The following is a 24,346-nucleotide window of genomic DNA, read 5'->3' on the forward strand; positions in this document are numbered from 1 at the left end:
TTTCTAATCATTACACAACTGCTTTTACTTCAGAATTATCAATATAATGCCAGAAAAAGGAGAAATGACACGAATGCAGATAGTTGATTGTGAAATCACTCAGAGAACAGCTTCACTTGCCTCCAGTTACGATAAATACAGACAGATAAACAGATAAGACACAAGTAAGCTATTGTAGCTACCTAAAGCACTGTTAGAGTTGCAGCTAAGAAGTGTTCCTACGTACCAGTTCAAAGCTCATCAGCATAGTTTTCAACCTATCAATTTCTTCTCGCAGTTCTCTGATCAGTTTTACATTTGCATCCTGAAACATTGAGACACAGATGTTGGAAAAATCATTCTTTAAAAAAATTCTAGCTGCACAAATCAATGCAGAACTGTTCCAAGAGCCAGGAGGAGAGGAAAACAGGCACACTCACAGCAGCACTCAGTGCCCCACTCTGCCAGGCCCCTGGGATGTACTGCCTAGGGGCAGGTGGTTCCCATCTTTGATGGGTTCTCTTTTCCCATAAACTTTGTTCCATTTCTTTTCTGAACAGAGAAGTATTTAGTTTCTATCATGACTATAGCTGGATACTTTCATGGATTTACCTTCAAAATAGTCCCATCACATCAGAAAAATGCTGCTATTTCTGTCACGCAGAGGAGAAAAATCAGGCTAGAGGAGACTAAGTCAGAATGTCACCAACGATGGGATTAAAAGCCCTTGCAGAAGATACACAAAACATTTCCTGCCTACTTGTGTGGAGGCATTTATCTCCATTTCAGAATGAGCATCTCTGGACAGGCAGTTTCTAGAAATCAGCTTTTAGCAGACAGTTCAGGGAAACTCTTGAGTCAAGAGTCAAATTTCTCTGGGTTGCCAGTGACACTAGCCCAAGTCAATTTGCAGTGAGGAGAGTAGCTAGCTGAAGAGAGTAGCTAGCTGAAGGGATGGAGTTAAGGGTTTAGCATGGGCTGTGAAAGAAAATAAGGGGCACACAGGCTGGGGGCTGAGAGTCTGTATGAAACCAGAGGCTAACCCAGGAGGACTGTGTTTACTTGCCTGTGGCTTGTCACAGAACTGAGAACTGCTGCTGCCAAAACCAAACACACTATTGCTGCCATTAGTAATGTCTAAAATCTAGTTATAGGCACTGGTAATATGGATGCATATTACACTTGGGAAACCTTGGATTAGATAGGTTTCCTACTATCCAATATTTAACAGAGTATCATTAGGAAAGCAAATATATGAAGTACATCTCTAAGACTCTATCCTTTTACGTACAGATAAAATCTCGATACACCCAGACCAAATCACGAAAGAACACTAGTAAAGTTGTAAAGTCAACTGCTGGAAGATCAGGAAATGCTGGAATCAAGACTTTTTTTGAAACCTTAATTCAGTCCCTTAAATGGATATGCTGTGATTCAGTCCTTAAATTACATGATCACTGTAGGACAGCAGACTCATGCAGAATGCCAGGTAAAGAATGCTCAGTTGAAGAGGAGCAATTTAAGAGTTTTATATTTCTAGCATATGTGATATTGAATCTTGATTATTATGTGCTATTTGAATTTTGCTGTGAATATAGACAGAATTATGCATTTCCCCGTGGATTTTTTTATGTTGATTTTCATCACTATAGTGTCTAAGACCTCCACAACTGCTAATCAGTCTGTTCTAACAACATGTCTTTGACTGGCAGAGTTTATGTTTTGCCCATTTGATATATGTGGACTGGAGGTAAGGGTGGAAAATGAGGAAACTGCACACAGAAAGATTGCTTTAAGAACCCGGAATGCTGTAGGAGAGGCAGCGACAGAATCCAGTTCTCCAAGGCAGCATCAGACTCTCCTTTAATACCATGCCACCTTTCAGTTTGTGCAGCCTGTGAAGTGCCCCTGCATAATCGAACAGATGAATCTGCCACGCAGTCAGAGTTCATACCTGGAAGAGGCCTATTTTGTGCAACAAATGAAGCTGTGGTTCTGTGGCAAAAATTGTTCCCATGTATTTAAAGGCTGCATCATTTTGTGTACTGAAAAGCAGACCAACTGAGACTACACAGGCTACCTTAGGCCTGACATATTAACTTTTCAGTTCTTGACTTTGCAACCTGAATAGAGTTCATTCAACATGTCAAGAAGAAGGGTTGCAAGGGTTATGCTTTTATAGGTAACAAGTTAAACAGTAACAAATAATCCTAACAGATATGTAACTCTCCCAATATTTAGGATAAAGACATACATACATATCATAACAATTCAAAGAGAAGGACTGAAACTCAGTGGACAGAGATTAATGTAAAATAGATGTGAAGTTCTAAATGGTTTAAGATGCAGTGGATCAAGGAAATTATTCCACAATATCCAGGCTCCTATTTAGCTCTCGAAAACATCAGAAAAAGAGGTATGAATTTTATCCAGAGAGCAGATAAACTAAATAAACCTTAACACATACAACAAAACAGAACAAGAATGAAAAGCAGAACCCAAGGCCTCACCTCATTCACTCTGGGCTTGTTAATAATATTTTTGGCATTTGAAGCATATCTCAAGGTACTCATGGTCTCGTTGTAGCTGGAGCTGGCAGGAGAGATAGCTACAGACAGAAAACAAAGAGAAAAGAAACACTATTTTAAAAATTAATGAGTTGAACCCATCACTTTTCAAAAAGGTGGATTTTTTTAGTCTTGCTTCTTTAAAAAACAAAACTCAAAAATATCCTTATGGATATTTCATCAAGCTCACAGAGAATATCTTCTCAAGATTGTATTTATAACTGAATAAATCACTTTAAATGAAAGCTGTGATGGTGGAAAGACTCTTAAGCTTCATGCACAATCAGCATGTCTTTTTATTTCCTTGAGTGTCCTACAAAGTAGTTAAGTAAATCTTTACAAGGACAGATCTTAAGTGATACATTTCTCACTGCAGTAGAGATGTCTTTTCAGGGGGTAATGTAGCACAAAATGTTGACAATGAACAGAAACCAAACTCACTGGCAATCATAATGGTCTTGGAGTTGCCCCCCAGACTGTCCTTGAGAAGCCAGGTGAGGATGGAGTCACGGTACGGGATGTAAGCTGGTCGCCTGGTCCCACTGACACTGCCTGTGGCAGGACTGTCCACATGACTGTTCTCCCCTTCGCTTGTTATGGTGTTTATGCTCTGGCAGCTGCTGAACATCTGTGAATTTTGTGCTGAAGGAGAAACACCACAGAGGTCAGGAAAGTGGTTATTTATTTCCGTCATGGCTATTTAATTTTCTTAGATGGCATTATAGTTTATGAAGATGTCATACAGCTGTTCTGTTCAGCTTTTTGTTGTAAATATAGATAAACATTAAGACACAGCACAAGGTGAGCGAGTCCTGTCCTTTTATCACTTCCTTTCAATATAAAGAAATAAATATTGTGCTTACCTAAAGTGGAGATAACAATTCCAAGTGTGACTAATGACTTGTTAATATTGGCACCTTCTGTAATACGATCCTTACAGTAACTGGGATCAGCTCTTTCACTATAGCCCACAAGCATGGAAAAGAGAATGCAAACCAAACAAAAATACTTAATTATTAACATACAAGCAATATGAAAACATTATGTATTTTCCTGACATACCAGAAAACAGAAATTGCAAGCTTTGGAATTAAAAAATCATATGCTTTGAATACTTTATATTGCTCTCTGGTTTGGAAAGCCCAAAAAGCCATGAGCAAAGGCCATTGGTGCAAACTATTGTTAAAGACCCATCAAAACATAAATTCAAGCCTGAACTGGAAAACCAAATCATAGTGGTTCTGAATTAAAAACAAAACCAAACAAAAAAAAACGCACAAACCCACCAGCCAACCAACCAACAACAACAACAAAGTCTATATATCCCCTCAATACTACTTTCTCTGCTCACACATGCTTGGCTGTTTATGTTCTTGAGAAATAAAAATGTCCTGTTCTCCAACTGTTCTATAACTCCTCAGCACGACTTCCATATTTCTGTTCTCTGTTACATCCAGCATAACCTCATATTCCTCACTGAAATGTATAGCTAAGATCAGAGACTTAAGAACTTTTGGAACATGAACAACATAAGCACTAAGATATGACTATTTTATCTTGTCCATGCTAGGCAGCTATGAAGAATACATTCAATTTTTCCCCCTTGTCAAGCTCAGATTTGGTAATTACACCAACAGCTACTGGAAAAGCCACTTTATAAGAATACAGGGTTGAATGAAGTTACATTAGATGTATGCAACAGCACAGTATTGGATCTGAAGACCATGGAATTCCGCTCTCCAATGAAATCCAATACTCAATACAAAAGAACAGATGACAGAAACAATATTAGCTCAGTTTTCCTTGTTACTGTACACAAAAGTCAGGCTTACTGTTAGTTTAATGAAGTTTTAATATATTAAATTTCATGTTTTAAGGCAGTATTACCAGCATCTTCAGAGAAAATTATCGTTTGCCCGCCAGTTTATTATTACCTGCCTGCAAGGTCGACTAAGTTGATCTTGCTTGCAATTTCAGAGGGGAGATTGTTCTCCAGTATAGCCTGAAGAGAAAAATATAAATAAGGAAGATTATTCCTACTAATTAATTAATGAAAAGAAAACAGATGTGCTCTTTCATTTGAAACTGAGTTGTACATACGACTGTCTCACTGCCTTTCTTTATGACCTTGACCCACTGGCTATGTTCAAACAATTAACTCAACAGCTTTCTCACCGGACAGAGAAACTACCCTCTTATGCCGATTTCCTCTTGAAAAAAACCTTTACTGCCTAGCGACTGTGAAAGGCTTTCTTGTAGATCTTGCAGGGTTATTTTCCACTAATGTATTCCAAACGTCTTTTGTGAAACTACTGAAAAATATCCCAAAATGTTCTGTGATTACAGGAAGTTAGAAGTGTGAGATAGAAAAGGTCTATTGGATCACCGAACAACTTCCCTGCCAGGGAAGGATATAATTCCTCTGGAGAAAGGGTGCATTGTCTCTGGGTGAGTACTGGATGCCAAATTCTAAAGAGATGAGCACATCCGAAATGTTGGACAGATACAAAATTCTGTTAAGTGTTAAACTAATGCTGTACTTCAATTAAGGATCCTGAACAAGTGTGACAAAACATAACTTCAAACATATTTGCACGTAAACTTTCACAGCATCCTAGAGGCATTGCATTTCAAAAGGTTGATTAAAACTTTAAACATGTCTTTGTACAGTGAGTCTTTGGCATCACTTCTGACTATACGCTTGCATAAAAGAACAAGAATACTTCAGTAAACACTCAACACATCGGGGTGCAGGAAGCGTAACACATCTGCAGTGGGATCCAAAGGAAGTAAGTAACAGCTTCCACCGAGATTATTACAAATAGCACAAAACAGTGACAAGTAAACAATGCACAAGACATCGAACAATGCTTTTTGAGAGTGAAGAGGAAGTTGTGTTATTTTTAGCTAACCTGAGTGTAGTGGATGGTGAAGATAGCATGGGATCTGCTGCTGGCATTGTGAATATGTGTAGCTGCTGTGATTCTAGAAAGAAGAACAAACCATTCAGTTACAAAGACTTTTTTCCCCTGTATTCAGGGAAAGCAAAAATAACAAATACAGCAGATAAATTAAGATGAAGGAATGTGAAACTTGGTGAATATGGTAGGCTGTATTCTTAGATTTGATCACAGAGCGTTTGGCAGAAGACCCAGGAGGGTGGAAACCACAGGTCAGTTAGAGGGGTTTGTGTCCACCAGCAGCACTCTCAGGAAGTATCTTCAAACAGCCTTATAGCACAGGTGGAAGGTGTTGCACAAGGGTAGAACACAGCAGAGAAGTACAGCCAACAACACCATCGTACAGCTCACACACAACACCACTGAATGTACTAGCCCAGTACATTTTCTCCGTATTGTCCGCATTTTTATTACTTGGCACTTCAAAGGGTATAAAAAGCTTCATACACCATTTTCTGGGGCTCCATTCTGTCACAAGCCTGATGTAGTAATTTTACGCTGTAAGAGGAGTGTGAGTATCAAATGAATACTGTAATTTACTTGTGTGGCACTTGCTTGGCTTCACCCCATGGACAGACCGGTCATCTGCTTGGGCTCCCTGACCCACTGCCTTCTGGCAAGCAGGTACCAGGCACAGGAGGAGAAGCAGTGGCAATCTCCAACTGTCTGTAGCAGAAACTTTTGGATATTCTGCTTGCTTTGTTGTTGTTTTGCTTAGACAAACCCCAAGAAAGCAGGGTTTTGCCTAGGGCACAGGTCTTTTCCTTTGTCACTTTTGTAGCTTGCCTTCCAATATCAGCTCCACGTGGAGCCTTCAGCATCAGCGCTGCCAAGCTCACCCTCGGCAACAGCAGGCAATTTGAGTAGCGCAGACAAGGACTGTGGAACCAGCGTTTCGTCAGAGCTCAGCTGTCAGAGCAATGCAGAGAGCAGGGGCAGGAGAGAGCAGAGATGCAGTTGCATGAACCCCCCTGAGCATGAGCCCCAGCCAGGACTCTCCTCCCTCCCCATCACTCCCTGGCTCTGGCACCCCCACAGCCGCAGGAGCAGGCACTGCCCAAAGCCACAGGCATTTTTATGGGAGAACGTATGTGTCAGTTTTTTCATATATTTAATTTCATTGTTGCATGTGGTGTACATTTTAATATTTTACACTATTCTAATAATATTATTTAGATTCTTTGTTGTTTTGCTTTACACAATACCAGGGCTCTGCTTTTGGAAATTCAGAAATTTGTATTTCTTGCTTTTTAAAAATTCTGTTCTTCAGCATTTGAGATGGAGTGTTGAGAGAAAAAAAAATATCCCCGAGAGTTAAAAAAACCTCCAACAATTATTGCATGTTGAATTTGTTGTGTTTGTTTATTTTATAATAGGTGCAGCAAGAGCAGGGCTGGAGGTGGCCTGATAAAATCAGCTGGTAGAAAAAATGCCTTCAGAAAACTCTGCTTCTTGTTATTATAGTAGAGGAGCTTCCCCTCCTGTCTTTCCTGTGTAGTCAGACATGGAGCCATCATGACCCACCTGCTTCTCTCCTGCCTCCAGCCACATGGGGTAATTGCAGCCTGTTCCCCACCTTCTTTATCCCTAAGATCTTCCTGATGTTCATTTGGCATAATTTTCCAGACTGCAGATGCTTTAAATTAGTTTGTTTGCATTTATGATGTGCCAATAAATACTCTGCAGAATATTTCGTAAAAATAAAGACTATCGGTAAACAGCATATTCCAAATAAGTTTTTGAAAAGTTAATTGGTTTCATGCAAGTAAAAAAGTTCAAAACTTCAGCATCACAAAAAGTTAAACACAAGATATTGAACTTCTGATTTAGTTTTCTCTACATCTTCTATTTCCTTAGCAATGAGACAACTGTAGGATTACACTAGCAGACAGAAAGGAATTTTGTTGTTCTGAAAAAGTCTCTTCTGACCATAGAGTTGCACCTATTGATTGCTACATGCAGAAACAGCAAAACTTAATCCTGCTGTATATTCTATGTTTTTGTGCATATGCACAAATGCAGCTTAGTTTTTATTTACTTCCCAGTGTCACTGATATTCTAAAATCTCGATGTCTCTCATGATAAGACTTAATATCAGTTTTGGAACTGTGATTTGTATTTGGAGGATTCTTTCAAATATAAACCTTTCTCATCACTGTAATGGCAGTTGTATTGATATCCAAGGCTCCCTGTCAAAAAAGTGAAAAAAAGTCTTGACTAATGAGAGCTCAAATAATTGGCTTCATTTTTCTGCCTATTTCCACAGTTCTCTCACAGCAAATGTGTGTGATCTGGATTATAATCTAAAAAATATTTCTAAAACTTAAATAATGATAAACTAAATGCTTCTAGAAAATAAACAAAAATACTATATTTTCAGCAGTTTTAAATCACTAAGTTGAGCAACCTGATCTAGTTGAAGATGTCCCTGCTCATTGCAGGGGGTTGGACTAGATGACCTTTAAAGGTCCCTGCCAACCCAAACTATTATGATTCTATTCTATAACTAACAAGTGAGATGAAAGCTATAGAGTCTAACATGTCACAAGCAAGTGCTTGCAGCTATGAATAACGTGAAGGTACATCACATCTTATGTGTATGTCATGTGCAAGATCAGCAAATTGACATCCTGTCATTACAAAGCATTGGCAACACTGTCAGTAAAATAAATATCAATGGAAACAACACATGGTGAAAGAAGTGTTAAATAAAGATGGAGTTGGGTTGTTTTATAAAATACCTTTTGGCTATTCCTTCTTCTAGAAGTTCTACAACTTGCTTGTAGTCTGTAACTAAATGTTGAGTCAATCCTGCCAAAGATTTAAAGAGTTAAATGTACATTTTTCTCAGAAAGTTTCAGTCAGTTTTCCCAACCTTTTACCCAACATCAGGAACATAAGGATGTTCTGCTGGCTGCCAGTCTGTTCTACAAGTAGTGTCTCAACTAGAGTAACTATTTTCTTTCTAAAAAAGAAAATAAAAAATTCCAGTCCATCCTCCAGATGCAGTGACATCAGTATAAAAAAATGCATTGTACCTTCAAACTACAGACCTTTTTCCAAATTGTCTGCAGAATAATGGTATTTTTAAAACAATATAACTGAAACTCCGTAAGAGTCACTGCTATGTCACTGCCACAAATTGGGTACAGAACCTGTAAAGAAGCTTTTTGCCGTTGCTCTGTTCATGCAACAGAATTAGGAATCAACCCATTTGAATATTTACCATTTACTTGACCAGTATTCAGCCCAAATAATTATATGAAACATCTGTCTTTTTCATATCTTTTGCTTTCAGGTTTTTGTTTGGTTGCTTGGGTTTTTTTGGTGTGGTGTTTTGTTTAGGTTTTTTCTTTTGTTTTGTTTTGGTTTTGGGGAGTTGTTTTGGTTTGGTTTGGTTTTTTTTTAAAATCTGATTTTATTGTTAAGGGAGAAAAAGCCCACTGAAAACAAAATGACAGAAACACTGCATTGCAGAGCCTGCTGTGTCGGAGCGGTGGTTGTGACGAACAGGTCCCTCCCGGCGGAGGGCAGTGTGCTGCTGCGCTGAGCCGCCTCTGCCAGCCCCTGCAAAATGCAGATGCCAGCAGACACAAAATTAACCTCAACAGGCTCGTATTTTACAGAAACACAGTTTAATATGCCTCATTTGCATTTCATGGTGATGATTAGTCATCAGTTGTACTGCAGTGACTCCTAAAAAAAATCACCTGAGCTTTGAAGCAAGTCTTTGTCATACAATACCCAGTAAAACACTCCTTTGTGAAATGTTATATCTCAGAGCCGGAATCCAGGGCTACTTCCTTTCCCCACATTGATTCAGGTTTGGGTGGTTTTATTGCAGGCCACAAAAGGGTGGATGGAGGCATAGTACTGAAAAAAGTGATTTATTTGCATCAAATAATTTATCTACTGCTAGAATGTACGTCAAGATGAACATAAAATTCCACAAGACTGAAATAAGTAGTTCTGACATTGTTTGAGAGAGTCTATCCTCACACGATAACAGCTTGCTTAACTTTAAATGAAAGCAAAATCTAAGCCAAAGATGGGAATTTATTTTAGTCTTTTAGCAACTGACATACATAAAGAAAAAAAAAATTGGATCACACACAGTTTGAAAAAAGCCTTAACTGTAGTGTGCATGCATGCACACTCACGCACACACAAAGTATAAGATGATTTTCAAACAAAAGCATTTCTTCTGCTCTCTCGTGTCCCTTTACAACACATTAATTCCAGAAGTCATCATACTTTCCACTCAAGGAAGAGGCCCATTATGTTTCCAACAGCGCTGGGATCTTCAAAGCTCAGAATATGGAAACTATCACATATTGTTTTCACAGACTCTTTTTCAGGATCTTATTTAACTGAATAAGAACCCAGTTATAAAATGGAAGCATGGATTAAATTCTACCTAGCTACATTTCTATAAATACTGCAATAGTGAATCTAGCACAGAGGTAAAAAATTTTTAGTTTTTCTTTAAGGTAAATGAAATATTTTAAATGTTGTTTGAAAACAAATGACAAACTGTTGTGTTGGCTACTAAAAAAAAAAAAAAAAGTCATTTTCAAGAAATGGAAATATCAAAACCACTTGCTCATCTAGAAATCTGCCTTGGAGTAAGAAAGGATCTCTCCCAGAAATCTGTCTCAGAGTAACAAAATAGATTGCATCATTTCCTGATTTAAGAGAGGCCGATTCCTTAACAGTGCAACCATCTGTGAGGGAGAAGCTTGAAACGATTCCAACTCAAAGCACTGAATCAATTTCAGCATTTTAAAGGCTACAATCTTACAGCCTTTACATGGAAAAATGATGGGCTGGAAACTATTCCAAATACTTAGTGTTCAGAATTGGGATGTCCTGACTGGACTTGTAAATGGAAAATCCATTTCGCAGAGCATCTGAGCATCCTCAAAGGGGTTAAGTTTTCTGATTTTCCACTCTATCCAGTCTTCATCCCGTGCTCGTTGTACTCTGCATATCATTGACACCAACCACACAATTCACAAACTAACAGTACACTGGGAGCCTCCTGATCAAGTCAGCAAACCTTAAAATTGCCAATGGCTTACAAGAATTATGATGCAAATACAGATGATAGCCCTTGACTCACTGCATCTATGGGAAATAATGGAAAATTTCTGAGCTTTGCTGACGTTCACCATTTTTATTTCTCCCTTACAGCAAATTGTCTGGAAGGGGAATACCAAACAAGCTCCCCTTCTAGTAAGCTTGCTGATAATTCTGATCTTGGCCATCTAGCTATTGGAAACAACATTCTTGTGCTCTGATCCTGCACTGAGAGACTACACATAGAACTGCCAAGGACTATTTCAGCACGTAGAAGGCTGAGATATCAGCAACTGTTGACTGCAACAATATATTACTGAAGCTGAGAAGGGCATTTTGTACCAGTGTTGCAAACCACTTTATGTTCTTGAATTTGATGTTATTAAAATGAAGCTGACTGTACTCATCACCCGCATGCAAAAGACCTCTGGACTTTCACACTGCTGCTTATTTTTGATGCGAGCTAATGAGTGCAGTTCCAAAAAGAGCTATGTAATCACACCTTTATTAGTCCCTCTCCCTAGGGACTAATCACCAGGGTTGCATCAAGTAAAGCATACTATTACAATTCTTAATTGTGTAGATTCTACATACACATATTTCTTTATTAATATGTACTTCTGTAGATATATCTAAAAAAAAAATTGTTGCCCTAAGCCACTGACTCATCAGCCTGAAATCACTTCCGTTCACATGCTCTCACAACAGCATCTAATTACACCCCATGATGCCTTGAGTAGAGAAATTACTTCACTTTTTGTGCATGCTACCATTTTTTTTCTAAAAACACAAAGCACATTTATCATTACAATTATTTTTTTTAATATTCATTAAGACAATGATTTTTGGAGCCTGTCATAAGATACAGAGGAAGAGAATCTTCTAAAATAAAGTGTAGGTACTGAATTTACAAATGTGGCCAAAGCTGCCAAATATTATTTAGGTTTACCTTTTTTCATTATGCTTTCCTCTTATTTTACAAAATCTAATAATCTGGAAACTTTTATCGAGTATTTCAGAACTTTAACATAAAATTGTTCCACTTAAAATTTTAGTTATGTCTAAGTATGAAATCCTTATTCAAAAGGGGTAAAATTAAATAATAATAATTAAAAAAAAAAAGAAAAGAAAAAGAAAAACACCAAAAATCCCCCACACCACAGAAAAAAAAAAAAATCCCACAAAAAAACCTCCAAACAAACCACAAAACAAAACTCCACAAAAAATAGAACTGGAAAAAAAGTGACAGATTTGGCCTGGAAGGTTCCATATGAAGACAAAATAGTGACAAAAGGCAAGCCAGCCCATTGGCAGAAGCTATAACTTCATTTTCTTTTAAAACAAGGCAACTCCGTTATTTGCAGCCAAGGAATCACTGGAGATATAAGGCCTGAGAAAAGAGATGGAAATTGCCAAGGAAGGAAGCAGTTTAAAGACCTTTTCTTGTGTGGTGAAAGGGCAGCTGCTGAAAGAAAATAATTAGTATCTGTACTCCACCAACAATGAAGTTCTCTGATAACAAGCAGGTAGAAAGAGAATCTTGGAAAGACCTCAGTAAAGGCCAAATGTCTATGAATCTGCTTTTCAAAGAATGATAAGCTTGCCATACTAATGAGACCATTAATTCATCTGTTTTCCAACTTTGTTTAAAAAGGATGCTGATGTGCTGGGAAAGCACAGCTGAAATAACCAGAATGCCAGACAGTCCCTTGTGCATAGGGCCATGCAAGTGAAACACTTCCCAAGTGCTTATTTCAGATTTTGAGAGGAGGAATTGGTAACAACCATCGGATTTTAGATGTACTGTGACTAATAATGCAGGTGTCCAGGGAATGAGAGCTGGGAATTCCAGGCTCCATTCAATCACAAGGTCGAGTCACCCTATCTGTTGTCATGTCTTGCCTTAATCTCTGAAATGCAGATAACAATCTGATGTGTGATGCTGTGACAAAGGAAAAGAGACAGAGAAAAGCGAACCAGGGAGAACAGAAGTAACTCTATTTAAAAGCCAGAATAAATCAGCATTTGATCTGATGTGACAGGACCAATAAAATTTGGTTGTGATATGTATTCTGCACCTCCCAGGTGTAACTACCCATTTGGTGGTCAGCCAAGCAGTTGCAGAGGCAGCAATACCAGCGGCAACTTTGGAATTCTGCCCACTAGATAGAAGGCACACCAAGAAGGAAACATACACAGTTACTTTCTAAACAAACTCACTAATTTTTGAAACTTGCATCCGTTTGGAAAAGACTCTCCCTTCTGACCTCCACTGTAAAGCTGCTCTGTATGATTTTGCACTGGTGCACTGATTTTGGAGGACATGCCTTTTGTCAGTTGTTGGTCAGATAAATGGCAAGATAGCAGGCAAACTGTCCATTGAGAGCTAATCAATTTAAAAACAACCACAGTCAAACTCCACTTTAAAGCTACCCAAGACCCTGAAATGACAGCACCAATCAAAAGTGGACATGAACTGGAAGTACAAAAAACAATGAGAGAGAAGAACTAAAATAAGAAAGACAACTGAAATGGAAAAAATACAAGCGTGTGTTATTTTTTTTCCTCATTCTGTATCACCTGATTTGAATGCTATGATTCACTAGAAAACACAAAGCCACCAAAGGGGCTGCTCTTGCAAGCACGAATTTAAAAGTGTGTGACATTTTTAATCATATAATGCACCAACATTACCCATCCTGTGCTTTATCAGTTTAATGAAGGGAAATTAAGCTTATTAGGTTCTCACCTGGGTAATACAGATTTTAATTGCTTCTCATAGCCTGTCCTGCAACATCGAACAGCTGAGTTTATCTAATTTATTATTATAATTATTTTGTAAATGCCAAGGACTGAAGCAGGTATGGAGGGACCTTAGGCTGACCTATACAACCCACTTAGAGCTCATACTGGTGGATTTCTTGATCAAGTTAAGATTTTTTTTAAAACAAAACAAAGCAAACCCCTATGGCTCACACACAACCTACGTTTGGAAACACAAATAGAATAGTGCAGGATATCCAGCCAGTGGGATAACAGAGGGAATGATTTCAGTATATCACCCATGTTCAAATTAATAAGCAAAATATTTGAGGAAAGTAATTCTTGAAGAGTAGAAGCAATTAGGGTCATGCCAGGAACATATGCAAACATACATACTGACCTGGTACACATTTACTTGAAAATCTGATGCTAGCTGTGAAGCCTGCTCTCACCTTGGACATACGGTCCTGTTTCAGGGTGTTCTCGGACTCGAAGTGTGTAAGGTTTCTTTTGGTCTGATTGCTTTAACAAATCTCGGACACGCTCATTATAGATTTCAAGAAAACTGAAAAGAAAAAGAAATAAGGATTTTTAAAATGCACATAATAAAAAAAAAAAAAAAAAAAAAAAGAGAGAGAGAGAGAAAGAAAGCATGTATTTAGACAATTTAGCTACCTGAATCTTACATATATCTTTCATGGTTAAGTTAATGAATTTGTTCTCTCTCATACTGTCCCTTCCCATGCAGCGCACATAGAAAGAACTCATAGTAACAAATTTCCAAAAAGCAAAAGGCATTCAGTATTTATTTAAAATTCATAAAATATGCTTTTAAATAGCAGTGAGTTCAAATCCCCAGATTTCCAAACATCATACATACTTCATCAGACTAATGGGAACAATGAGTAAGAATCAAATGTAGGATTATGAGTCAAATGTAAGAATTAAAGAAACAGAAAGTAAATTTTCAATGCACTTGCTTTGTTTACTTACAGGAATATGTTGTTGAAAGCATTCATAGCATTGCCCAAAACAGCGACACACTTACCTGACCTTTACTCTGCAAGATGCTGTCTGGTCTGAGTAATCATCCTTCCTTGAAAAGAGGCCCTGCATAAACCAGAAGTTTATGTGAATTTAAAATCCATCAAGAAAATCTAACCACACAAATGCAAGGGAAATAAGGAATAATTACCTCACATATACGAGGCGTGAGCCCAATGGATGCCTTCAAATAAGAAACAAAAAAAAATTAAACTGTATACTTGCTACCACTCTTGCAAACCTCTTTTTAAAATAAACGCCAAGTTATAAGAAAAGGACAGAATCATAGTGCAGCACTAAAGTAATGACTGTATGGCAGATTACAACACAAACCACTCTGGATAGTAGTTCAGAACAGCATGGCAATGCTCTGCTACTTCAGCTGAAGCATCTTGCATGTGAAACACTGCAGAGATGCACATACTGTGTAACGTCAGCTGTCTTAGCTTCAGTGCAAATGCCATTTATAGCAAAAATCACTTTAGAGCAACTTATACAGCATCAATGAGAAGTTTAGAGGTTTGGGTTAAATCTAAGAGCTGTCTGATGCAAAGATACTGGACATGCCTGTTTCAGAGGTGTTGCAGTCTAGATGAAGCCAGGCCAACACTGAAACTAGTTTGATTGGTCGCTAATATTTTGTTTAGTCCTTATTCTACCTTTATTTCTTTATGCTATTGCATCACAGGGCTTGGAACAGCTTTATGGTCTAAATTTATAAATCTGGTCTCCTGGAGAGGGCAGAGTATGGGCTGCTAACAATACCCAAACTAGCAATTTAAACTTTGCCCGAACACTCTATGCAGCACTGAAGTAACTGTGTGTTTTTGTGTGATGAACTGTTCTTCTGACATGATTGCTCATGCTTTAGTGATGGCAATGCCAACACATCCTGAGAAAGACTCGCAGGCTTAGGTGGAATCCACTTGCTGAACACCCTGAAGGGCTTTTAGAGGGCACACTTGAAAAGTTGTTGGGATAGAAAGTCCAGGTTCATCAAGTAGACCACCACAGACAAAAGTTCAGTTTATACCAAACACTTGCTTCTTCCTAGTTTTGAACATCATTTCACAGTGAATATATGTTATTAAACATCAGATCAAAGCAGGATTCCACTGGAGAAAGAAATCGCTTTATAAGACAGAAATATCTTAGAAACACTACACCTGGGAATTTCCTTGGAAATAAATCATGATAATTTCAAAATGTGGCTATTTGGAATTGTTACAATCTTTTCAAAATAATACAATACAAATATCCTAGTTCATCACCCATTAACTCAGATTTTAACAGTTCTTCAGGCTTTTATGGAGTTAACCTTGGTTTAGAATAAAATTAATACAAAATCAGGCCATGACGTTACAAAATCCTATTGCTGATGTCTGTGGGGAAAGTAAACTTTTAAAAATCCAAACTCTTTTCCAAAGCACAACCATGCCAGAAGAGTTTTTTCTCATCTTTAGAGTTCTAACAAATTCTACATTTACTTCACATTAAAAATTGAATTCCATGGGTGTAGGAAACAGTGGTCCACTCATGCAAAGTGTTAAAAATTTTTTTCTTTTTAGGGGCATGCTTCACCAACAGCCAAAACCATTTATGGATACAGACCAAATTGCCTTGTATTGTAGCAGAATGCAGGAAAACCTCAACTGACTCCATTGATCTGAGTACCAAGATTAAAATGCACTTTAAGTGGTTCCTGGTAGACAAGACTCTTAAATTGTAACAGCTTCTGCAAACACTATTCAAATACATCTCAAATCTGGAAGTGAAGCACATATTAGTTTCCACACGCCAAAGGATAATTTCTGCAACAGATAAATGTCTCCAGTAGATAATGAAGCCTGTTACAAAAGTATTCCTTTGAACTGTGTCCGGTTTTATTTGTGAAAGTAATTTAATTTCAGCATAGCTCAGACTGTTCAAAAATTCTATGAGAATGAAGACTTCGCACTATCTTGAGCTGTAAGTTTTTAAAAACCAGAACTACTCAGGGGTATAGATTTTTTTTGTCCTCTAATATGGAGATAAGATTCATACATAATAAGATAATATGGTTATCTAAAATAAATATTTAAACTACACTGTATTTTCTAGGATTCTTTGCTGATTCTAGATTATTTGCCTAAATGTAAAGACTTCACTCTCATTTTATACATATAAATACCAAATAAAACATGTATAAGCATTATGCTCAACAAGCACCATAATCACAGTTTAAAAATCAAGTGATGTTTCTGCTGGACATCCTGCCCTCAACCATAACTGTCAAACAAATGGTGTAACTCACAGGTGTTCCCATCATTGTGTAAGTTTTTCCTGAACCTGTCTGTCCGTATGCAAAGAGGCAGATGTTGTATCCTCTAAATGCACCTGACAACACAGAAGTGCCAAGGTCCTGGAACACCTGGAAAGACCAAAAGAAACAAAACAGTCTGTTAATAATATACCTCCCTCTGCATTACTTCTGGTTCTTGCAGCTTTAATAACTCAATGGGAATAAGGATCTCCACACTATTTGCCTTTTTAATTTGTACGGCACAATGTAAAGAGTCCAGCATTCACTTGTTAGATCTTCCTCCAGAAGCTGGTGTGGCAAGCACGGTGCTGGCACCGAGCAGCAGTGTTTAACTGTGCTTCCCTGACTGCTCTCTCTTATTTTGTACTTGGACTGTAGGAATTCTTGAGACGCTCCCTCTCCCCAAGTTTCTACAGTCCTCAGCATAAATCTGACAGAAAGGCATGATCAATACTCCTTGATGTAATGACATTAATAGGAGGATTAGGTATCAGAATTACAGGTGAAAATCAAAGCAAGGTCTAACCCACAGCCTGCAAGCAGACCCCATAAAAGTAATACTTATATCTGATCCCCCTCGTCAGTAAGCGATACAAGTAAAGGCTAAATATTTTATTTTCCGTTCATGCCACGTGCCCAGTGATGTCATTTCTACTCATCATAACACAGCGCCAGGAACTATTACCACCAAATCAGTGTCTACCTCTAGGGGCTTCCAAAGCTTGCACTGCTCTCACCGAGGCTGCAAAAGTTGGACCATGACTGCCAGACTATCCAGACAGCAAGATTTGGACACTCATTCCTTCCGCTTTCCCTATTCCTTTTTTGGAGCCACAGCTGCCCCACAGTGTGACCATGTTCTCAGCACATCAAAGCCTTGCCATAGACCAGCTGAAAGGACACCTGACAAGGTTTGCTAGGAAGTGCATGGTGGATCAAAAGGTTCCAGTAGGCAGGCTGCCAACCTCTTAGCTTTGGCCTTTCAAAAGAAATGTTACAAGTGTTAACAGGTTTGCTATTTACATAGAAAACTAGCTAGTATATACAAAGAGATGCGTACAATTTCAATGTTTCACAGCTGTAAAATCTCATCCACTGCCAGGTCATTTGCTTCTCCAATAGACAGATCAATGTACTAAACCTGATATAAAAATGAATGGTAAAACATATTTCATTATATATATCACTATTTTACCTAAACTGCCCAGAAGAAAGATTAAAAATCTTCTCCTGAGACTTTTACCTTTAGATCATATTTCAACTCAAACAGAGACAAGATGCTACTTTTTATCTGAAGAATCAATAACAGTCTCATTCAGCAGAATTTGGCTACCCCTGCCCATATTTATAACTATATGTAGCATATCAGGGCATCTGCTCCATTAGTATTAGCAGATCAAGGAACTTTTCCTTCCAAAGAGTAACAGAAAAAGTCATAAACAAAACACATGGACACAAATGTAACAGAAGAGATAACAAAGACAGTGACAAACTCCTCAGTCACTACTAGACAGGCCATCAAGAAACTAAAGCATAAGCTCTGGAGATGGCCAACCTGGACTTCATAACCAACAAGCTGGGGAAAACAAGAGGAATGGGTGGATTTGGGATATTTGAGGGGGACCTGTAGGCTAAACATTAAGGAATGTTTAAAATGAGTGGGTCAGGAAGGAGAAGGGGGTACAAAGGCGGCTAGTCCCACATAAGCAGCAGTAGATCAGTACACTTGCCTGACTGAGCCCTATGCCTGATCACCATAGTCTGTTCTATTTTCTTATTAAATCCTTTCTTGGTGATCTTTCCATGTAACAACACTCTCTACCCCATGTGTAACTGCTGTAAGGTGTAAATGCCAACAGCTGGAGACACTGGTGTGAATTTGGGGCCAGCAATGGAATCAGAAGACCTCAGGAGATAGGGCCATCACATCAGTGGTGCCAGCAAATGAAATCAGTGAGAGTCTCAGTGTTGGTGGCCAACATGGCCATGGACCTAAGGAGCGTGGGTCCAGGATACCAGCTACTGGGGAGACTGGGTTGGAATAAATTCATGTCAGCAACTGAAGTCAACCTAAGGTAATATGTCCCTCACATTGACAGTGCCAGCAACTGGAACAAGTAGGAGTCTTAAGTGCCAGCAACAAGAGTGGGACTGTGTGTCACAGGGTCTGTGTCCCAGCTGCTAGGGAGACTGGAGCAATGTGAAGGTCTCTGTCAGCAGCTGGCGAGGGGGCCATGGGTTCCAAACCCTGTGTTCCAGGGTGGCTGAGGTGAAGCAAATGAGGGTCTCACCATCAGCACCTGGAGCGGGAAGTGCAGCCCACGGGGCCTGTGTACCAACTACTGGCATGGAGAGCAGAGGCAGAGAGGGGGCTGGAAGGCTGATATACATCAGCGTGGGGGTGTGTAATTCACTGGCTCATGCATTTTGAAGTTTGCCAGCAAGCAGAAGGTTCAATTCTGATCAGTTGGATAGGATAAGAAGACATGGCTGTCTATGCTTGCATTTCATGTGTGTGCTGGCAGTGTTCTGTCTGGGTGTTGTTGAAATAAATGCTATATGTGGGTGTCATTGAAGGCAGTGCCTTCTGGGGCCATCTATGTAGGTGGCTGCATCAGTGCCCTGCATCCTCCGTCCCTGTCAGTGTTTGTGTTTTTGGCACACTGGGACTTAAAATTGGTTGAACTCGCAAAGGTGAAAGCAGTTGCTCCGTTCTTTAATGTGGGATGGAGAGACCTCCAGGTGTTCAGGCACATAGGGTGGACTCCAGGGGCCGGGCAAGAATTCCCAGGTCCTGGAGTCCACAGGAGGCAGTGGCATTATACATCCCATAACCATAGCAAGTTTATTATTTGGAAGAACCTATCTACTGTCTTGAATAATTAGATCAAAGCCAAAAGCCCAGAATATACACTGAGAACTAGTAAGTTCATTTGCAGTACATCTGGCTAGTAATTCCTCACCAAGAACAATATGCCATAAAAAGGTCAACTTTTGATTGACGGGAAAGAAAAAAAAAAAATATATATATTAGCAAAATAAACCAATGGCACATAGTTGATGAATGAGTGAACAAATAACTGACGTATTAGCATGATGGTTACAAGTTACACTGAAGAGGCCAATCTACCACTTTCTCCTTATAAACAAACATTGCCCAAATTAAAAAAAAAATAAAAAATTATCACACTACTTTTACAAACATCACTATATACAGAGACACGGATACACATAATTTGCCACCACAAAGGTTTAGAATCTATATAAAGAAACCAGAAATGCACAAAAAGACAGAGAATGGCCTTAAATGAATGGTAGAGAACAAAGCTACTGAGAAGACCTTGGAAATGTCAATTTAAAGGTGACATTATTTAAGAAAAGTGCATAGTTTAAGAGAAAAGGGAAGTTTACCCTCAAGGATTTTAATAGATTGAGTGTTAGCATCAAAGGGAGCTTAAAAAAGGATAGGCAAAAAGACTGAAAGACAGCTAAGGAAGCTATACATTCAAAGCACCAGGCAAAACACCAAAGGAAAAACGACAGAGCAACAATTACAAAGCAATTTCTGAACCTTGCAGACAAGGAGTAAAAGTTGCATTTGATATGGTAAGGGGAAAAGGAAGTTTCTTCCTTCCAGCAGCAGAATGGGGTTACCACTAGACACCTCCCTCAAAGTCATTACAAAAGTAGTGCTTCTGTTACCCACTTCAGATACAAATGTTTCCCAATTCCACAACCAGAACAGAGAGAATTTCATTCCTTATAAAACAAGTACATCCTGGAAACTGTAAAACAAGATTATAGGCAGCACTTTGTCCATGAGACTTGCTTTCCAAGTTGTGGGAAAATGTAACTGCAGGGATCAGGATGGGAGTTGGGTTTTCTTGGAGGTTGCCTGTAGCAGTCAGTGATTCAACATCTGTTTTTACTTATAGTGTATCCCTTCATCTATAGGAGCTCCCCTTAAAAATAATAATTGAATAAATGTATCAAACTCTGCAAATAGCCCTGTTGCTTTTAATTTACTTCGTCAGCGGGATTCAGCATGTCTGACTGCAATGGGATTTCTTACATGAAGGTCTGCAGGAATGGGTCCTGCATTTGTTTCCAAATTCACTTTTACAACATGTTCCAACTCTTCAATTGCTCTTGATTTACCAGGCATTTAGTAACCTGATTGCATTTGGCCACATGTAGACAGTATGCAACATATCCCTATACTGTCCTAGCATAGTTCCTGCTGCCAAACACACCACAGCTTTAGAGCATAGTGAGAAACACAGAGCAAGCTACACGCTAAACATGATTATTCTGAAGTTTCTCCTTCCAGTAATACTGATGCACTCTCATCTCAGTGAAGAAAGAGGTCTGCCCCATATTTACAATATCACTATAACAGATAAAGATATTTAGGAAAGCATCTGAGCATTAATAGCAGCAATGCAAATCACTGTAACCAATTCTTGGCAGAAGTCATCAACCAATGCAGGATATAAGTCAAGTTCCTTGATGTTGTACAGTCCATAGATGAGTTCCATGAGTTCAGAAATCTGTTTAACTCATCCCATACAGCAAATCTGTATTCTGACCAAGGACAAGCCAAGAGGCTCACATCTCAAATGAGCATGCAGGCCAATACCTACTAGTTACATCAAACTGCAGCTAGTGGCTTTATATACAATTCCCATCCCCTTTGGCCTCCTGCAATTCTCTCATGGATATGTCAGCAACCACCACCCCTCCACTGCTTCCTGCATTTGTCTTGTGTATCTTCACAGCCACTCTCAGCTGTGCTTGGTCCAGAGCTGGGACACAAGGTGATCTGCTTTGGGGAAGGGGATATGACTGACCAGGCAGAACATGGGACACTGGCAACTGCTCTAGCAGCTGCCAACAGCCACGGAGATGCATATAAACCTTGCACCAAATGCCATAGACTGTTTCTCAGCCCCGGTAGGCCATGAAGAAATTCAATGTAATTCAAATATGTGTCATGAACTGCATGCCATGCAGCCTTTTAAAAGACAGAAGAATGGCGCCCTCATCCAATGTCTTTTGTGTTAGCAAACAGTCATTGCCTTCCTTCCGCCCACTTTGCCCACTCTCTGCCCCCTGACTTCCAGAATTCAGCCTTCCTCCTAAGGTTGTGCTCCCATGGGAATGCTCCAGTGAACACTGAACTTCCCCTCAGTGGAAGCACCATCAGGATCTGTTTCCTGCTTGGTTGGCACATAAAACTTGTAGGAACCCAATATCAGAAATCTCCACTCTTCTTTCAAATTTAGTTCAATCTAGCCAGTTTATTCCAGAATTTTTGGGAAACATGAGCCAAAACCAGCCAGTCACTGTAAAATTGCATTTTTTCAGAAAATCAGTATAAGAGATTGCAGTTACTACCCATTTAGTAGAGACTAAGATTTCAGCAGCTAATTTTTCTGTAGATTCTGCCTGCTTTGGACATATTCCAGCCCATGAAGTGAGAAGGAATTTCACCCAGACTCCAAACTGGACTGCTGTGGGCCAGGACACTGAAATTCAGAGCAGGAGAAAGTTCCTCCTGTGTGAGTGGCTCAATGATTTTCAGTAGCTGGGAATGCGAAAATAGGAAGGAAGAAAGAATCCGATCTAAATTCAAGATGGCAAGAGCCAGATCTGAATATTGATAGAGGACTGGGGAACACCTGGGTAAAATAAAAACCACTGAGAACCAGTAATACTGAAGGGAAGGAATGAAAAGAGAGTGGGACCAATAAGAGGCTCTGAATAAGGAGAAAAAGGTGATGGAGTCAAACTGGACAGAGTTATGGAAGAAAAAGTGGGACTAGTATCCACTGTGAGTAACAAATCTGTTTGGAAGCCAAAATGCAGGAAATCATTGGGTTGGGCTGATACAGAGGACAAGGAACAATGACAAATGTAAAAGGTAGATGTTTGTAGATCTAGAGTCCAGGGGGTAGGATTCCGGGGCAAACTGAATGGCACTGGACCGAAGCAGTATAAAGAATAGGACCACGAAAATACAGGATGCATTATCTTGAGGTAATAGGAGTAAGGTGAGCCTGTGCCCACTTCCCTTCAGAGTATCAACATTGAATAAATTCAGGAATTTTGTACACAGAAGTGGCCTAAAACCAGCTTATGTTCTCCATATCGATTTAGAAACCAGTGCTTCACATGACAGAACCTCTTACAACAGGGATAAATGCAGCCTAGAGAAGTATTTTGATTCTATGATAGATTCCTCATCAAGAGCTGTCTTCCTTTCTGAAGGTTCACAATGGATCTTTGAGTTATTAATTGATCTAAGTATGACTAAAGAAAATCTTCACAAGGTGACAAATCTTCAGGATAGCAATGCTAGCAATGTCATCTGAACACTGAAGTTGGAATTTCAGAAGAACTGCGTTTTACTTCTAGCTCCATCATTGAAAATTTTGTATGACATTGTTCAAGTCATTTAACATTTTAATGGTTCCATTTTCCTACAGATAAAGTAGGAATTGTGGGATGTTCTCACTAGTGTTCATAAAAATCATTGTGATCTTAGAATATTCATAGCAATTTAAGCCAACTGTGCAAATTATTGTGTGCTCGCTCTCTCTCCACATACATGGGACTCTCTGAAAGAAGAACACCTTATTCCCAAGTACCAGTTAAGTAAAAATCTGTTACACACACTCTCTACGAAGTACACATGGTTACTTAGATGGTTCATTTCAAATATGTTTCAAATCAGTTGGTTTTTAATTAGCCCTTGAGAGGAGATGTATTATTACAAACAAAATTGGATTCCTCTGAAAACAGTGCCATTAACCTTATGATGATAATGAATGATAATTTCAAAAATTATTTACTGAAATCCTATTAAAAGTTGATTTACACCATTTTTCATTGGTTCTTTCTGGTAAATTATTCTCCTTTTATAAGGATAATTTATAATTAATTTAATTGAACTTAGTCAGAAAAGCCTCTTTGTTTCAGTGTGCTGCAGAAAAAATGGAGAAGTGAAGCAAAGCAATGAATTTATGGCTTGTTTAAAAATAAATGAGAGTAATTGAAATCAAAGCTTTTTCTGTGCTAATATCAGAGGCATTAGTCCAAATACCCATCAGCATCAACAGCTGCAGATTATACAAAAAGCAGTACAATTAATCAGCCTGGACATACGTACTAACATATTTCATAATATAATGGATTAAATCATGGTTGTTGTTGATCATGAGAGGGGGAGGAGTAGAAAAAGAGGAGGGAAAAAAAAAATTCTTCTGGGATTCCTCCAAGTCGCCCTTTTGAAATGAAACTGCAGGAAGATGAGGTTTTTCAAACAACAAGTTGGATATGGCTTCCAGCAGAGAACATGCCATTTGGCCAAGATGACTCTGTCTTCCCTGCATGGCTGCTCTACGTGGTTGGCACTGCTCCTTGTGTTCCACACAAGAATGCTCCTTCCAACAAAGCCTTAACTGGCTTTGCTATGCCTCACTCCTGCACTTGCCCAGCTGTATCTGGTCCATATCCCATGGTGATCTGTGAAACATGCTACAATTTATTATCTGTCAGCTGTCCCAGTAGTGGAAAAAACATGCCTTTCTGAAAAAGTCATGAGAGGGCATTAAGACAAATGTTATCATTCAAGGTACTTTGCTGGCATG

General features: G+C 38.9%; 1 protein-coding gene across 1 annotated transcript in view; it reads right to left on the bottom strand.

Moving 5' to 3' along the window:
• Nucleotides 1-24,346, bottom strand: part of STARD9 (StAR related lipid transfer domain containing 9) — a gene marked incomplete at both ends in the record, with an annotated part of 107,682 nt that overhangs the window by 41,974 nt on the left and 41,362 nt on the right. Inside the window, 11 exons of the mRNA XM_080345740.1 lie at nt 227-304; nt 2,490-2,587; nt 2,988-3,188; nt 3,410-3,507; nt 4,481-4,548; nt 5,459-5,531; nt 8,248-8,317; nt 13,801-13,913; nt 14,397-14,458; nt 14,544-14,576; nt 16,686-16,802. Of these exons, the coding sequence (XP_080201866.1) occupies nt 227-304; nt 2,490-2,587; nt 2,988-3,188; nt 3,410-3,507; nt 4,481-4,548; nt 5,459-5,531; nt 8,248-8,317; nt 13,801-13,913; nt 14,397-14,458; nt 14,544-14,576; nt 16,686-16,802 (1,011 nt within the window). The remainder of the gene's footprint in view (nt 1-226; nt 305-2,489; nt 2,588-2,987; nt 3,189-3,409; nt 3,508-4,480; nt 4,549-5,458; nt 5,532-8,247; nt 8,318-13,800; nt 13,914-14,396; nt 14,459-14,543; nt 14,577-16,685; nt 16,803-24,346) is intronic.

Source organism: Nesoenas mayeri, assembly GCF_963082525.1.
Source record: "Nesoenas mayeri genome assembly, chromosome: 5".
NCBI classification, from domain to species: Eukaryota; Metazoa; Chordata; class Aves; order Columbiformes; family Columbidae; genus Nesoenas; species Nesoenas mayeri.